Raw genomic sequence first — 17,494 nt, forward strand, 5'->3', positions numbered from 1 at the left:
AGGTTGGATGAAGCTCTGAACCTGGTTGAGTTGAAGGTGTCCCTGCCCACAGCAAGGGGATTAGAATTAGATGATCTTTCTAACCCAAACCATTTTATGATTCTGAGAATTTGGGGATCTTACTCCTGTGAAGGATGCCTCTCCCAGTGCATCGCTTCTCTGGGAGTGTGAACTGCTTTCCTCATCCCTTCCTCTCTCAGCTCTGAGAGGCTGCCCTTACAGTGTGTGTCTGTATGTTCTCTACAGAGAGCTCCCCACAACGCCCACCACAAAGCGGGGAGCTCCTCTGTTGATTAATTAATTAACTGATTAATTAAAACAACTTTTTGCCGTTTTGAGTGTGTCTTGCCTGAAGGGAGGCGCGCCTGGACCTCCCGGCCGCCAGGGGGCGCCTCCGCTCCCCGCGGTGCCGCTCTAGCGCGGTGGGCGCCACGCGCGGCGCTTCCGGGAGCGACGGGCGCCGGGAGCCGCAGGTGGGACGGGACGGGACGGGAGCGGGGCCTGGGGGGGCCGAAAGGGCTGAGGGGAGCTGGAGGAGAGCCTGGGGCGCGGGGACACAAGGGTGGCGCGGGTGTGAAGTGGCGGACCGGGAGTCGGGGGTGCAGGAGAGGAGCTGCGGGTGTATGAAGGGAGATGGGGGTGTGTGAAGGGAGGTGGGGGTGTGTGAAGGGAGGTGGGGGTACCGGGGAAGGGCTGGGGGTGTGAAGGGAGATGGGGGTACCGGGGAAGGGCTGGGGGTGTGAGAAGGGAGGTGAGAAGGCGCTGGGCAGTCGGGAGGGAGTAGGGCTCGGCTCCCGTTCAGGAAGGGGTACAAGGAGGTGCCAGGACACGGACTGGGACCAGGTGAAGTCAGGCCAGGCCGATGGGGGCAGCTGCGGGTGTGAGAGCGGTCGGGCCAGGGGTGGGTGCTGGTGTGGAGTGGTGCCTGCCCAGGCACAGCCGCCGGGGGCTGAGCCTGCCTGTCCTTCCCCCTAGGATGCAGCGGTGGCCAGTGGTGCTTTTCCTGGCCTGGGTTTGCTTTCTCTTTTTTGCTGGTATTGGGCTCTTCATGAGCGGCTTTCTGCTCACCCGGATCGAGCTTGCCAGCAGCAGTTCCTGCTCAGACCCACTCGTGCCTCCGCCTTGGGAGAGGCAGAGCCTCCCTCCAGGCTCCTGCTGGGCTCCCCAACGCTTCTCCAAGGTCGTGCTCGTCATTATTGACGCCCTTCATTTTGAGTTTGCCCGCTTTGACCCTGCCAAGGCCAGCCCTCTGCCCTACGAGAATAAGCTGGGTGTCCTGCACCAGCTGGCCACCTCCCAGCCCCGCCATGCCCGGCTGTACCGCTTCCGAGCCGACCCCCCCACGGCCACCATGCAGCGCATCAAGGGCCTCACCACCGGCTCGCTGCCCACCTTCATCGACGTGGGCAGCAACTTCGCCTCCTACGCCATCCAGGAGGACAACCTGCTGGCACAGCTGGTGCAGAACGGTGAGTTACTGGCCTTTGGCTCCGTCAGGGGAGTTTCAGGCTAGATATTAAAAAAAAAAAACCAAACGTTTTTCCGCAAACATAGGAATAGGTTGCCCAGGGAAATGGTGGAGTCAGCATCCCTGCAGGTGTTTAAGAGGTTTCCAGATCTCATGCTGGGTGGTGTGATTTAGGGTTTATAGCAGTGGGTGGATTACTGGATTGGATACTTTTGAAGGTCTCTTTCAACCTTGGTGATTCTGTTACTGAGGCTATGTAGCCTGGAGAAGGCTGTGTAGACCTCGTAGCAGCCTTCCAGTACCTGAAGGGGGCCTACAGAGAAGCTGGAAATTAATTCTTTGCCAGAAACTGTAGTGATAGAATGAGGACCAGTGGAAAATTGTCAGAGGAGTTTGCATAAGAGATTAAGAAGAAATTATTCACTATGAGGGTGGTGAGACACTGGCACAGGATATTCAGGGAGGCTGTGGATGCCCCATCCCTGGCAGTATTTAAGGCCAGGCTGAATAAAGCCTTGAGCAACCTGATCTAGTGGGAAGTGTCCCTGCCCATGGGAAGGGAATTGGAACTGGATGATCTTTAAGGTCCTTTCCAACCTCTTAACATTCTATGACTCTGTGTGGGCAGGGCAGCAGCTCACTGGGACAGGGCACATGCAAACCTCTGCTCAGTTTAACCTCTATTCAGAACCTTGATTACTTTTCCCTGGGAAGGGCACTGCTTACAACAGATCCAGCCTGTGAGCTGATTCTTTTACTCTGCTTAACAAGTTACCTAAGGGAGGATTGTCATGCAGGCAGGGCATCTCCAGCTTGGGTTAGGGTGAGAGGTAGCTGTGACCATGGCTTCATCTTCATTATCTTCATCAAAGATGGCAAGGAAGCAGGTGAAAGTGGCTGCACTGATGGTGTTTGTCCCAAGGTCACCTGCAGGAATGCCTGCAGGAAGCCAAGGGCAGCACATGACAGGGGAGGAGCCAGGTGTGCCAGGTGGTGCCAGGTGTGCTGTGGTGGTGTCCCTCACGTAGCCAACCTACCTGGACAGCTGCCTGCAGCTGTGAGGCAGCAACCTCATCCCATTTTCGTTGTAGTTTTGTGCTGCTGGGGGATGTTTAGGGCAGCTGTAAAGGGCTTATTATGGTAGGATAATGGAGTAGAGGGAAGAGGACAGGCCACAGTGGTTTGTTTCCCAGGGAGACTTCCTCCCAGGGCTCAGGGTGAGCCAAGGCTATATGACTTTGTGTGGGCAAGGTGGGCAAATGCAGTAAATCATCTGAGGCAAAATACACCAGTAGATCCTGTGCCACGGTGGTGGTCTCAGAGAAAAGGGTTCCTGCTTCCCAGCTAAAGAGGCTGTCTGGAAACACAGCTGACTGATGGCAGGCAGGGCAAGGAGAGCAGAGGCAGAGGGAAGCATCAGTGCTTCCACCTTCTCTTTTCCAAGTCTGGAACACCATCATTGTGGGCTCAGGACTCAAATATTTTACTCCATCATCTGCTGCCTTTCAGTGAGGTCACAGGCCTCAGGTGAGGCTTTGTCTGCTTCATGCATCACCCACCTGTGTACCCACCTGTGTTGTGGTGGCCCAAGAGTCTTTCTGCAGGTCAGCAATAAGTCCTGAGTTATGTAGTGGGTTTGGTGTGGGGAACACTCATGGGCTTAGAGATACTCGTGGGCTGGTCCTGCCCTGTATTCAAAGTCATTTACAGACAGATAGTCTTTTTTTTTAGTGAAAACTTAAGTTTTGAGTGTGGTTGGAGCAGAGCCATTACTCCTGACTTGGGTCTGCCCAGGCTTTTTGGATTGTTGTGGTAAGAGCACGACTCAGGAGGACCTCATCTCTCATTGGTTCTTTTTTCTCTGGCTCAGGAAGGAGAGTGGTCTTCATGGGTGATGATACGTGGGAAGGACTCTTCCCAAAGAAGTTTTTCCGCTCGTATTTCTTCCCTTCTTTTAATGTGAAGGATCTTCACACTGTGGATGACGGGATCCTGCAGCATCTCTATCCAACTGGTAAGTAGCTGTTTCATCAGGGTGTGGATAAACTTTGGCCTAATGTGGGTGTCCTACTGCAAATTCGAGGTAGGGCTGAAGGATTTTTTCTGCTACAAAGCAGCACTGGGCAGTTACACACTACTGCCCAAGGATTACAGTGTTTTAGCTGAATTTCCAGAGATAAGCCAGTTCCTGGTGTCCACAGACCATTTCGGTAGCTTTTCTCTGTCTGGGACAGAATTCAGCTTTTTGGGATGAGGTTAGACTTGTACATCTGTCTTACAAAATACATTGTCAGGATGGGCGCAGAGGGGCAGCTTCACTTGGACATGACTGCCTAGGCAGGCACACAGTGCTCTGGGTAAAACACAAGTTAGGAGGCTGAGACAGAGCACTGCTCTGCACTCTTAGTGCTTCCTTGTTGTGAGAAGATGAAGCATGAAATTGGTTTGTGAATTTTAGGTGATTTCTACCTCCCTGCGGTCCTGGGACCAAGGGAAATGCACTTTCATTTTTCTGTGTATGAGTCTAAGCAAATCAGGAGTGCAGTGGCCTTTCACAGGCAAGTCGATATGCCCTGTGTGAGTTCATTTAACTTCAAATATGTTGATTTTCATGTGTCAAGACACGGAAGCAGAGGGGAGAGGCCAGGGTAACTTTCTAACTATGGACTGCGTTGGTGTGTCATGCCCAGTCCTGGGTGGGGTGTAGAAGAACCTATTGGTGGGTCTGACCTAAAATACCTCCAGGGAAGGATGGGAGTTCTGAGTTCTCTTTTTTCTGAGCATACCTTTATTTTAGGTCAGTCTGTGGCAGTTTGAGATGGGTGACATTGTACTGTTCCTCTCCTGAGGGACAGAGAGAAAAAAAACAGGGATCCCGGGATGTTGGCCACATTTTGAGGTCCCTGTGCCATTGCACCCAGGAACCTCTAGCCAAGAGTATGCCTCACTTAAAACCTGCGTCAATTTCCTTGAGAGCTGGCAGTGACAGTGACAGGAGGGGAAGAAACAGCAATATCCAGAGGCAACCAGGAAATTCTGGCAGGAGGATCCAGACTTAGAGTTCCAGGCTGTGTGTGATAAGTGTGGTTTTGTTCTGCAGTGGACAGTGGTGAATGGGATGTGCTGATTGCTCACTTTCTCGGCGTGGACCACTGTGGGCACAAACACGGACCTGACCATCCTGAGATGGCGAAGAAGCTCACCCAGATGAATGAGATGCTCAGGTGATTAGTGTGGTGCTGAGGGGTTGCTAGCTGGCCTCTTCCTTCAGCCAGACTGGTGGGATCTTCACAGGGAATTGACAGATACAGAGGCATTGGGGAATGTTTACTGAGCCTGTTAACATGGAAAACAGCTTTGGTCAGCAGCAGCTGGAAGCCCAGCTATGGGCAGTATTGCTTGCATAGATGAGTGTTGAGAGGTTTGGTTTCATAAGTAAGGCTGTCTTCAGGTCTTGATTCTCTACCAAGCCATGATAGTGCAGCTGGAGGACAACTGAGCCTCACTCTTTCCATGGAGATGGGCCTTTTAACATGGAGATTGCCCCACTGAGATCTGGCTAACATTTGAAAAGCAGATGGAGAATCCTGGCTAGGGAATGAGTGCTGCTGCATCTACCACACAGAACCATGAGCTGCACCATTGAGTTAGAGAGCAGGATGTGATCCAAAAATTTCAGTCATGCAGATGATCTCAACCCAAAATGCTGCAGCTTTTGATTCTGCTCCTATGAATAAATGATTCTACTTTGAAGTCTACTTTAAGTTTTGCTGCTAGAAGGTTTTAACTTGCCCTGCTGTATCTGATAGCACAGCATATACTGTGTCACACCTATTGCATCCTTCAGGAATTAATCCCTGCTTTTTTTCTTTGAAGTGGGAGATGGCTCACATAACATGATACCTGACCCAAATAGAAGCAGCCTAAATTTTTTTTTTTGTCAAGATCTTTTCTTCTGAATTGCTTTTTGTCAAGATCCGTAAAGGCGCTGTTCGCTGAGAACCCAAGCAACACTGGTCCACTCTGTCTTAGTGCTCTGAATTCTCAGAACTTAAAAGCAACTGAAATTTCTCTGCATTTCAGGCTTTAATGCAACAATTTAAAGCACCCTGATCCCTGGCTTGTTACAGTTCTGCATCAGCATTTAGTTTTGCTCATATCCTTTAGTGGGCTTCACTGCTGGCAGGCTTGCTGGGGAGATGTCCTTTTCCACCTAGACCAGTGGGGCCCTTGCCCAGGGAGGAGTTGACCTTCCTTATCTTGGTGACAGGTCCTTGGTGGATCACTTGGGGAATGACACTCTTCTTCTGGTGGCCGGGGACCACGGCATGACAGAAACTGGAGACCATGGTGGCGACAGTGAGAAGGAAGTCAATGCAGCACTGTTTGTCTACAGTAGGACACCCCTGTTTGGCAGTGGCCCTCCAGAGGTGAGAAGCTGACTCTTAGCTATCACTGCCTGAGTTGGTGCCTGAAAACTGCATCCTGGAGTTACAGAGAATAACAGTTTGACTGGGATTTTTTAGACTGAGAGGGATGGGAAGTCTGTCATAGAATCATGGAATAAGCTGAGTTGGAAGGGTCAAATCAGGATCATCAAATCTAACTCGTGGCCCTGCACAGGACACCCCTGGTGTCATACCGTCTTCCTAAGAGTTTTGTCCAAGCACATCTTGAACTCTGTTGGGCTTAGTGCTGTGACCACTTCCCTGGGGAGCCTGTTGCAGTGTCCAACCATCCCCTGGATGAAGAACCTTTTCCTACTGTACAACCTAAATCACTCCTGACACACCTTCACACCATTCCCTCAGGTCCTGTCACTGGTTACCACAGAGAAGAGATCAGTGCCTGACCCTCTTCTTCACCTGGTTAGGATGTTGAAGACCACCAGGAGGTCTACCCTCAGTCTCCTCCCAGCTGAACAGACCAAATGACCTCAGCCACCCCTCACATGAGTGCCCCTCCAGACCCTTCATCAACCTCCTGGCTGTCATTTAGATGCTTCCAACTAGCTTAACATCTTATATTTTGGTGCCTAAAACTGTCCCAAACACTTGAGACCACCCTAGTGCAGAGCAGGACAATCCCTTCCCTTGCCCAGTTGGCGATGCTGTCCCTGATGCTCCCAGGACAGGGATGTCCCTTCAGGCCAGGGCTGAGTCACATTCAACTTGTCACCCACCAGGACCTCCAGGTATTTCTATGGTGCTGCTTTCCAGCCTTTTCACCTTGATTGAGAGGAGTGGTGGGGGGGGGTGTCTGTCACCTTGTATCAAGGGAACAGTGGAAGGACTGACACAGGATGCAGAGGACTGAAGTGTTTGAAATGCATGTTGATGTCAATACAGCTGTGAGGGGTGTTTGTTTGGGGCCACATGAGCTGTTGGACAGCCAGTGCCTTCCCCATCAACCTGCAGCTCCCAGCAGGCATGCTTGTCACCACAGGATCCTTGGGAGAACAAAGCTGTGCCTCTGCCTGGATCTACCTTTGAACAGGATGTCTTCCTCATTATCCTCTCACTTGAGTGAAAAGCTGCATTGCTGTGTTCTCTCTGAATTTCTGGTTCCTCTCCCCTGTCTCTCCAGGAGCCTGAGACCATTCCCCAAGTGAACCTGGTGCCCACTGTGGCCCTGCTGCTGGGGGTGCCCATCCCCTACAGTAACATCGGGGAGGTGATGGCCGAGCTGTTCGCTGGGGATGGTGATGCTGTGTCTGCAGCCTTACAGCAGCTCTCAGTCTATCACATCAATGCCAAGCAGGTATGGCCTGTGGTAGGCCTCCCATTGAACTAGAGTAGGGAAGGAATGGGTTTATAAGCACAAACATCTTCTCTTAGATGGAGGTGAGAGTGATATGCTATTATTTGCATGGAGAGCTTACTTTGAAGCATTGCATCCTTACAGTGTTTGCTCCAGTTAAAGACAGCCTCATTTTTCCTAAAGAGAAATGAAAACTGCCTGTTTAGTGCTGTGGTATGGAAAATACTGTCTGGGAAGGTGGACAATGGTTGGACCCAGATGATCAGAAATGGATTAGGTAATAGGAGATGCTGGTTCCTCAAGTCTAAAGATAAGCAAAGGCAAGTGTAGTGATTGAAGATTTGAAAGTGAAATGGGAGATTTTGATCCTGCTTCAGTTTTGAAGGAGAAACAATGTTAACAAAAAAACTATTCTAGATATGTGAAAGAATTAAAGCCCAAATTAAAAAAAAAATTACCATGTAACAGGTAATATTAAAGTAGGATACTGAAGAAGCAATTTACACAAGGTGCAACAAAATACAGAACCCCAGGAGCAGATTGAAAATTTGAATAAGAGTCTCTACACCAGGTATGAAAGACAGCTAGTCAGTGGAACAGGTTAAGTGCAAGCCTCTCTGGTGTCAGGGCCATCTCTTGTGGCTCTGGTCATGCTACAGAGCCAGATTAGCCACAGGCATTGCAAGGCATGTATCTCAGCTAAGGGCAAGTCTGCCTTTGAGGTACTCTGGATATCTGGGAGCACAGGAATGACTCCTCCAGTGCCCAGCCAGCTCCTTGGAGTGCCAGTTGGACACCGCTGGTGCAAGCCAGTGAAGAGCTGGAGAGAATGATTACTGATAGGAAGACAGAAATACTCAGCTCTGTAATTACAGAGCAGCAGAGTGCTTTGAGATTTAAAGATCAAACTGTATGTTAGTGTCCATTAATCACTGAGTATATCAATCATAATTTGTTAGGACTTAGCAAGTTGTGCCTGTTTCAGTATTTGCACTTGTTGTTTGAGGAGGTTTCTGCCTCCATAACAGTGGTGTTGAAGAAGCCATGGCTTCAACCCCTCCTGGGAGGCCTGTGAGAGAGCCAGTGCATGTGTCTGCCTTCCTTGGGTGGGGGAAACTGATGCTGATTGTGCTCTGAGGCAAGTGGAGGGTGTGTGAAGTTCCAGGTACATTTCAGGACTGGAGCAGACCTACACTGCTAAGCAAATGGATGTGTGTGCCAGTGCTCTGCCCTGCTAATGCCCCTGTAAGACTTCTTCTATGACTTTGGGATCATAGCTGATTCTGTTCATGTCCTCTTGAAGTAAAAAGCAAAAAGAATGAGCTTTCCTTAAGCTATGGTGCAGTGTATTAATGTGCTAGTATTGAAGAAAGGGAAGCAGTTTGCTTTCATCCACTATAAATTTTTTAATGTGTTTCTCCTCAGACAAAACCATAAAGCTCAACATGGGGTGCAGATTTACAAGTCACTAATAGTAATGACTTGGCCTTCTGGAGGACATTTGCTCTATTGCTGCCAAAGACTCTATAATAAAGCCCTTAGTGATGCACATCATTAGCAGAGGTGTAGCTGCAGGAGTCATTGTGTCTGTCTCTATGGATGCATCACTTGAGAGGGATGTCAGTTTGGCAGAGAGATTGAGTAGTGACATCCTGGATTTGTGTGACCAGCCCTGGATGGTGTGGCTGGAGAGAGGTCTGCCCTGGCAGGGTTTTGTAAACTGGGGTTGTTTCCATTATGGAGGAGCAGTGCGAAGCAGTGAATCCCATTCCCAATTTTCCCAGTGCTGCTGTCTGATCCTGTGTCTTCTCTCCTGTAGGTGGATCGCTTCCTGCAATCCTACTCACTGGTGGCACAGGACCTGCCAGCAGAGCAGCTGCAGCACCTGCAGGAGCTCTTCTCCAGTGCTGTGGAGGAGCACACGCAGCTCCTGACCCAAGTGCAGGGGACGACGGTGCCTCCGGAGCTCGAGCCGAGGCTGGGAAGCCTCATCAGCCGCTTCCAGCACTACTTGCGGGAGGCACGGGCTGTGTGCACCCAGTCCTGGGCCCGCTTCCACCCCCTGCGCATGCTGGGGGGCTGCATCCTCATTGCTTCCTCCTGCTTGCTCTGCTACATGGCTTCAGAGCTGGCTGCATCCTCACAATCTTTCTGTCGTAGCTGCCTCCTCTACCCGCTCTTCTGGGGCCCTGTGGGGGCTACTCTGCTATGGCTGGTCCACGTTTTCACCCAGGAGGGGCTGGATCTGCTCCTGGTGTCTTCATGGGCAGCCGCTGCTTCTCAGCTGGGCTTTTTCTGGCACTGGTGGGGCCAGCATCTCAAGAGAGCCCGTTTGACAGGCAGTCAGCCACCCTTGGTCAGTGGTGGCCTGAGGCAGAGGCTGCAAGCATGGCTGGGGCTGGCCTTCCCCATGGGCATCCTGTTCTTCCGCTGTGGAGCTATGTTCTCCGACAGCTTTGTTGTGGCCGAGGCACGGGTGGCCCCATTCCTGCTGGCCTCGCTGGTGATGTTGCTAGTAGGGAAGCTCCACTGGGATGGTCGCCTGACTGTGCCAGAAGGTCCCAAGCAGCAGCTCCTTGGCTTTTCTTCTTATCGGAGAGAGATCTGGTACCTGCTGTGCCTCGTGGCCATGTTCCTGGTCTGCATTCGCCTCTCCAGTTTCTTCCATCAGTGCCGTGAAGAAATCCCTCAGTGCCGGCCCTCTGTTTTCCTCTCCCCACTTGCCAGCCTGAGAAACACACGGGCCAAGAACCTCTTCTACCTCCTGTGCGTGGCCTTGCTGGCTGGGCTGGTGTATGCAGTGCAGAGCTGGCTGAGGCACTACGGTAACCTGAACAGCTCAGACCCCCTCGTGCTCTTCGTGCGCTGGGGTTTCCCACTGGTGGTCCTCTGCATTGCTTGCTACTGGGCTGTTGCCTCCAGTGCTGATGACTCCCTTGGCAAGCTGCAGGAGCTGGTGCAGGTTGCAGTTGTTGTCTTTCCCAGGGCTGTCTATGGACTAGCATCCGTGGGACTGCTGCTCCTGCTGTGCAATCCCATGACAGTGTTTGCAAAGGACACACGGGAGTCGGCAGGATCCATTGTCACTCCCTACCTGGGGGTCCCTGGCTCTGAAGTTGACTTCCTCCACGTCATCCCTCAGATCTACAAGAGGATGCAGGAGTCTCAGAAGAGCCGGCTGGAGCGGGGCAGCTGCAGGGCTACTGTTGCAGCATATGGGCTGGGCAGCGTGTACTCAGCAGCCCTGGTCATAGCCCTCACTCTCCTGGGATTTCTCTTGATGCTTCTGCACAGTGAACGGCTGAGCTTTGCCTTCCTGCTCCTCTTCGTGGAGGCCTTTGTGCTGCTGCACATCCACACGTGTGCCAGAGGCCTTGCTGGAGATGCTGGTGAGTCTGAGCTCAGTAGAGCAACCACTGAGTGTGTGACCTGGGCCTCACCTGCAGTGACCTTGCCTTAATTCCAGTGGGAAAAGCAGGATCTAGTTTCTAGTTGGGAAATACTGGTGCACTAATCTTCAGGATACTCTTAGCTTTTTTAGAGCTGCTAAAATCCTCTAGAGGAAGAAAGATTCATGCAGCAGGGATGTGAATGTGGGAGGAGGAGGAGGAGTGTCTTGGGTCAGGGAAAGGAGCTCTATTCTTGCCAAGGTGTGAACAGTCACCAAACCCCACTGGTGCTGACAGAGTGCAGTGGCAAGGCTACTGGCACCAGCAGAGGGAATGCTGGCCCCTTGCTGTATCTGTGGGGGGATCTGGGCTGTTTCCTGTCTCTTAAGAGAGCCAACATGGAAAGGGAACCTGGGAAAAAAGGTCACTAGCGTTTTTTTGACCATGGATTTGTCTTGTTCTTTGATGCTGATATCCCCAACCTCTGCCTCTGTTTTTGTCTTTTATTCTCTCAGAGCTGTTTTCAGTGCCGTGGTATGCAGTCATCTCCTGGCTCCTTGCTGCTTCACAGTTCTTCTATTCCACAGGCCACCAGCCTATCTTCCCAGCCATCCACTGGAATGCTGCCTTTGTTGGCTTCCACCTTGATCACAGCACAAACCTGCTGCCTGCTGTCCTGGTGGGCGCCAACACCTTTGCCTCCCATATCCTCTTTGCAGGTAAATCAATTTCTTCCTGGGCTTTGGAGCCCAAGCAGACACTCACTCACTGCAGTGCCTTGCCTGGGGCTCTGCAGCTTGAGCATGAGGTAGAAAAGGCTCCAGCACCTCACTGGAGCAACAGCATCCTTGCTGTTCCCCTTGTGGGACCATAGCAGCCTGGCGTGGAGCTGGGGTATGTGCATCCTGCACATGCCAGAGCCTAGGCTGCTCCTCACCTCCTGTGCTCCAGTAACTTCATGTGCCTTTGTCCTTGAGGTAGTTGGCTGCCCGCTGCTCCTGCTGTGGCCCTTTGTGTGTGAGATGTCCAGCTCCCAGAGGAAGAAGCCCAAGAAGGAGTCCCGGGAGGAGCTGCAGGAGGTGGAGGAGCGCATGATGGAAATGAGGCTGCGGGAGTCTCCAGAGCAGTTCTCCACCGCTCTGTTGCGGCTGGGATTGAAGTACCTCTTTGTCCTTGGGGCACAGGTATGGGCAGGGGCAGGGTGACTGTGGGAAAGGCTGTCTAGGAAGAAATTGGTGTGCTGTGATAACTGTGGGGCACTCTAATGAGAGAAAGGGGTCAGCCAGGACACAGACAGGCCCAGGGGTGGAGTGTCTGTTTGCAGGTGGAAGAGCAGGTCCCTTTTCAGCCATGCCATTTTCTCTCTGCTTTGAGAAGGGCTCCAGCATGGAAGCTACTATACAGATTAGGATGCCTTTCATACCCACATGCCCATAGTGGGAAAGTCTGCTCAAGAGCTGCAGCTGCTGTAATCCTACTGTCTCTCTTTCCTTGCATTCCTATCTCACACCAGTTCTAGTATTCATATGTGCTGTGATGATACAGGGAACTAAACACAAGAAATTTTAATGCTGTGAAACAAGTGAATACTTCTCTGGGATTTATATCTTCATTCTCCTGTGCTGTCAGATCAGAGACAGAGCAAGGAGAGGGGCAAGCCCTGCAGCAGGAGGGCAGCAGTGGGCTGCTTTCTCTGAAATAGTAGGTCAGGTTAGCCACAGTGTGAACCCTCCCCTGTGCTGCCCCAGCCTGGCCCCACAAGGGCCTGCATGTACCCCAGGCTGCTTGTGTTTCCTTACTTGAGGGCATCATGGAAGGGAGTCCTCCTTAACTTTAGGATGCTCATTCCTGATGTGTGCTGTGCCAGTCTGTCAGGTGTGTGCAGTTTTGTAACACCTTCAGATGTGAACCTAGTTGCCCAGGAGGTCTCTCCAGAGTTACCTGTGACTTGTTTTTCCTGATTCTTCCCACAGCTTCTGGCCTGTGTTTGTGCAGCTATGATCCTCAGGAGACACCTCATGGTTTGGAAGGTCTTTGCCCCAAAGTAAGTCCCAAGAGTTGCTCTGGATTGGGTTAAGACTCATACACCTGACGCCTTGATTAGAGTTCACAGACAGCAATGTTGGAAGAGATCCTGTAATTGATCTTCTGACTCATTACCTATTAGTGATAGTAGGAATGTTCCTAACTAATTCCTGCTCGAAATACAGAAGCTAGACTTCAGTTAGAGCCTAGAAGTTTCTATTAATCTTATTTTCCAAGGACAAACAGAGCCCACCTGGAAGCTGAAAATGTTTTAGTCAGACAGCCAAAGGACACCAGACCAGAAGTGATAAACGCAGAAATGCTGAATCAGCAAGCCTTTGAACTAGTCAGTGTGAAGGGCAGCCTCAGCCTCTGAGGGATTCAGAATCCCTCCTGAATCAGTAGGTCCTGAGTGGCCTCTAAGCCAGACGAGTTCTTGGCTTACAGGTTTCAGGCAGCAGCTGCTGGGGAGTAATTTAGGTTTTAGGATGTGGGATGCTACAGCCTCTCATTGTCAGGAAAATCAGTCAGCTGGAGGGTAGCAGCCTGTCTTTATAGTCATGCTGGCTGTCGTATCCTTAACTGCATCTGTTGTGCCTGCAGGTTCCTCTTTGAGTCGCTGGGCTTTGTGGTGAGCAGCATCTGCCTCTTGCTGGGGATCTCCCTGGTGATGCGTGTGGACTGTGCTGTCAGCACCTGGTTCAGCCAGCTTCGGCTGAGGTAGCCCTGGAGACGTGAGGAGCCTGACCTGCTCGTTGGCCCAGGCTGGGGTTGCCTCCTGGCCTCCCTCAGGCTGGGAGGGACACACCAGCCGCCAGCAAACAGTGCCTGCCAACAGCAGTCAGGGATTGTCCCCAGCTCCCTGCCGCTGTGCTCAACAAAAGGACTGGAGCCAACTGTTCCTGGCTCAGGGGGATGGTGTTTCTCAGCAGGGGAGGTCAGAGCTCTCGCTGGGCCTTTGCTGGCAGCAGGAGGGCTCTGCTGCAGGAGCCCAAGAAGCGAGAGTCCTGAAGTGCTCCTCTGGAGAAACACCAATGGGGGTCTTGCTGCTACTTTCCTGACACCTGCCACAATGTGCAGCCGGTAGGCTTCAGCAACCAGCAAGGTGTCACCTTGACTGTGCAAAGACTTCACAGGTTGGGGCCTGCTGAGGAGGGCATGGTTGGGAGAGGAGGGAATGTCCCACAGCCACCACTTGTTTTCATATGCTCGATTTTCATACTGGAATCACACTGTGTGTGGTTCCATGCTGACGGTTCCTGGAGCCTCGGTGGCAGCTACTCCTCTGTAAAGCCAGTCAGTTGCTCTGTAGTGAGACTTCTCTTGCCCTACACTCCCACTTTCCTGGTTCCCCTCAGCCCTGTGAGGTGCAGTGGGGAGCACTCTGGGCTGCCTTGTACAGCAGGCTTAGCTTGGGCCAGTAGTAGCAGGGACAGCTGTGTGCATGACCAAGAAACTCTCCACTTCGTTCTCAACCTGTCAGGGTCCCTGTGGGCTGGATGGTAGCAGCCAAGGATCTTTATCTCTTCCTGGGTGTGTGCTGCTGCATGCTGGCTGTTGACTGAACAGTTAAGATGCCAGGAGGATGTAGTGATGACAGAATATGGGCTAACACCCATACTGGGCCTGGCCAGTAGGGAAGGGGAACCTTGAGTAGCTGTCCCAGCTGCAGGAGTAACCTTGGTGTGAGCTCCAGAGCCTGGGAACAGCCACTTGAAAGGCTGGAGCAGGCACCAATTGTTTTGGGAAGTGGTTTAACTTTCTGGTGTCAGTGTGTGTACTGGGTGCTATGGATCAGGTGCAGTCAATCACATCCATGGTCCTGTGTTTGGGGCTTGTCTCCCTCTTGGCCTTGGCATTCTCTGTGAGATTTCATGCCACAAGTAAGTTATGCCAAACATGCCCTTGACTGCTCACAGTCAGGATACGTGGTGGTTTTTGTCTTTCTGGGCACAGGTGGAGGGGGGTGACCATGGTGCCTGGCCACATCCCAGCTCAATTCCTCCTGCAATTTCCATTGGAGCTGGGATCCTTTACTGCCCTGAATCACTGTGTGGCATTACTTGGTGCTATGAAACCTTTTGTCTCCTTCCTCTCTGGAAAGAGACAAGGACTGCTTGCCTGGGATTTCTGCAATGATATTTGCCCGATCCTGTTAATTTTTAACTCATGCACCATGACTGCCCCTGTTGGAGTTCCTTACTGCAGACTGTTAGCATAACTCCAGGCTCTTCCTCTCTTCTGTCCTGCAGAGTCCCAGGGAAATTCTCTTTCATTATTTCATTTCTTGCTGTTTTTCCCAAGTGCCCAGTTGCTGTGGCTCTTGAGGGCAGGTGGAATTTTGTATTTTACCCCTGCAAAATGCCTGCTCAGATGTTCATATGCAATTACAGGGAGGCTTAAACTGTTCTAATATTAGGTTTCCATTGCCTGACCTGCTCCTGATCGGCTGGCTGTGCTCTGCTACCTCAGCCTCTCATGTCCTCTGCTCTGTGGTCCTGCTCAGATTCACCTGACACAACTAGGGTCTGATTTTTAGCTGGCGTCACACCCTGGCCTGCCTCACTGCCTGGATGCACAACACCAGGGCTAGGACAAGGAAGGGGTAGTGGCAAACAGTGAGGGAAGGTGGAAGCTGCAGGGGTGTATCAGCCCACAATTAGAATGGGCTTAGGCAGTTACAGCCTTAAAAATAGGTTATTTGCTGAAAGCTGACTCCCTGGTGGCTATATGCTTCTAAAGGAATGAGGGGAGCATCGATATGGGGAGGAGGAAGGGCGTGAAGGTAGCAGTTACCCAGTAAATCTTCATTTGATATGAAGTTAATCTGGATAACACGTTGCTAAACCCTAAGGCTGGACCTCAAATAGGTCTTGTAACCTCATAACCTGGTCAGGAGCTTTCTGTCTGCCTGTGGTCACTGGTAATGTAGGACTGGCCCCTGACATCCCCTCAGCTGCCACCCAGGCCCCTTGGCTTCCATCTCTGGGACTTGTTCCTTTTTTCACTGGTCACTCCAGTGCAGCTGAGCCTTCCCATGCCCACTGTTTGTGGTTGGAGCACTCACACAGGGCTTGGGCATCCTCTCCTCACCCCTCTGCCATGTGTGGGGTGATGGTCCCAGGAGAACAGGAAGAGCAGAGGGAACAGCAGAGCTGTAGTGTCTTCAAAGGACACACTTATCTCACCACTAAACAAAACTTGCAGTAGAAAAGCTGCAAGTATATTGTTGTCACTGCAGAGATGCCACGGAGTGCTGGCTGCTCGGACACAGCAGACTGGCTGCTACACCAAAGATTTCAGATTCACAAAGATGAGTTTTCCAAGGGCTGGAGATGCTCCTGCTTCTCTTCACTGACTGTTTCAGTCTTTGTCAGCCTTCCTCAGCTGCCCTCAAGCTGATTGTTTGGCTGCCATTTTTCTGAGCTTGCTGGGGATTACAGAGTTAGTGCCAGTCTAGGGTCTGGCGACCTTGGAAGCAAATCATGCTGCTGATGCTACAGCACACAGGGCTATGTTTGCTTAAAACCCCAGGAGGGGGTTGCCTCCTAGTCCAAACCAAGGCTCTTTGGGAATCTGGTGTGCTGGGGAGTGGGTTTTGCCCCACATCTCTGCAAAGAGGTTGTTGTGAGGGCCTGCTTGCCTCTCCTAGATGAGTTATTCCAGGCAGTTTATTTCTGATCCCTGTGTCCCTGGGCTGAGTGTGACAGGGAACAGAGTGCTCAGCTGAGCAGTTTTCATCCTGCACTCCACAATCTTTCTGCACTTTGTGCTTTGCAAATGTTGTGCATGTGTTTCTTGGCAGGGGAGAACCATTGGGAAACTTCCATGGCTCAGGCCCATGGTGTGTCCCATGGTCCTGGCACAGAACAAAAATTCAGTTGTGTCTCTTTTTTGCTGCCTAGAAAATAATGACCAAAAGCTGCAGCCACTGTGAAGAGGTTGTGAGTGTTGGGAGCACCCGCAGCTCTGGTCTGTGGGGCTAGCATGGATCCCGAGGGATGGCACTGTTACAGGGAGCCCAGGGCTTGCTCCAGCCCTGTTCTCCAGCCATTCCTCTGTCCCACCTCTCTGGTTTTCCCTCAGCTCTTCAGGCTGTTTGTTTATGCCAAGGCACAGTCCCAGTCTCGATGTGCATGTTCCCCCTTCCCCTCGGGAAGCAGCAGTGCCAGTGTGAGGGGAGGGAGAGCCCTGCTTTCTCCTCTGAACCCTCACTCAGTGCACCACGTGGCTTGGAGCAAGATTATTGTTTTATTTTTTATTAACCTCTTTGTACCTCAGTCCCTCATTTGGGGAAAAAAAAAAGGGGATGGACCCAGTTGTGGAAAGCAACCTGGGAGCTCTGCATGCAGCATGGTGCTACACTTTCCTGGGTATCTACATATCTGGCTGTCAATGCTTTCATTCACATCCAGCTACACCTGGAAGGTGGAAACCATGCTCAGCTTTCTGCTGGGAAGCAGAGCCTTTTTCCTTTCAAAAAACCCTCCAAAACAGGCAAGTGGGCTGTGCTTGTTCACATGGCACCCTGGGTACGGCACTACCGACTTCATGAGGGGGCCAGGGAGGGGTCGCTCTGTTAAACTGCATAATTAATGAATTAATCGGGAGTGGGGGGAGGTGTGCGTAATTTGCTGCCCGAGGGTGGAACGGGGCTCCGGGCAGCTGTGAAAATTATGTCCGCAAATAAAACGGTGAGAGCCAAGGTGAGCTGTGTGCTGTGTCGTCTCCTTCTTCAATCCGTTTCCCCAACTTGCCTGGGGTCTCCTTCGTTTGGACCCTCATCTGCAATTTCCTCCAGAGGGAAAATGGAGGGTTAAGCACTGATGTCTTCTCTGTGGAACCCAGCAGC

General features: G+C 51.7%; 1 protein-coding gene across 4 annotated transcripts; it reads left to right on the forward strand.

The window, feature by feature from the left end:
- The first annotated feature begins 350 nt into the window (after positions 1-350).
- Positions 351-17,360, forward strand: PIGO (phosphatidylinositol glycan anchor biosynthesis class O). 4 transcript variants are annotated; one of them, XM_079330517.1, is made up of 11 exons: positions 351-473; positions 976-1,469; positions 3,339-3,482; positions 4,569-4,692; positions 5,739-5,898; positions 7,055-7,228; positions 9,048-10,617; positions 11,133-11,336; positions 11,599-11,801; positions 12,591-12,661; positions 13,246-17,360. In XM_079330517.1, the coding sequence occupies exons 2-11, from the start codon at positions 977-979 to the stop codon at positions 13,364-13,366; spliced, it is 3,264 nt and encodes a 1,087-aa protein (XP_079186643.1). In that variant the 5' UTR covers positions 351-473; position 976; the 3' UTR covers positions 13,367-17,360. The 4 variants fall into 4 exon arrangements, with proteins under 4 accessions (XP_079186643.1, XP_079186645.1, XP_079186646.1 ...); XM_079330519.1 differs by having other exon boundaries at positions 11,205-11,336; XM_079330518.1 differs by lacking the exon at positions 351-473 and adding an exon at positions 523-619.
- The last annotated feature ends 134 nt before the right edge of the window (positions 17,361-17,494 follow it).

The sequence above is a fragment of the Erithacus rubecula genome (genome assembly GCF_903797595.1).
Source record: "Erithacus rubecula genome assembly, chromosome: Z".
Classification (NCBI taxonomy): Eukaryota; Metazoa; Chordata; class Aves; order Passeriformes; family Muscicapidae; genus Erithacus; species Erithacus rubecula.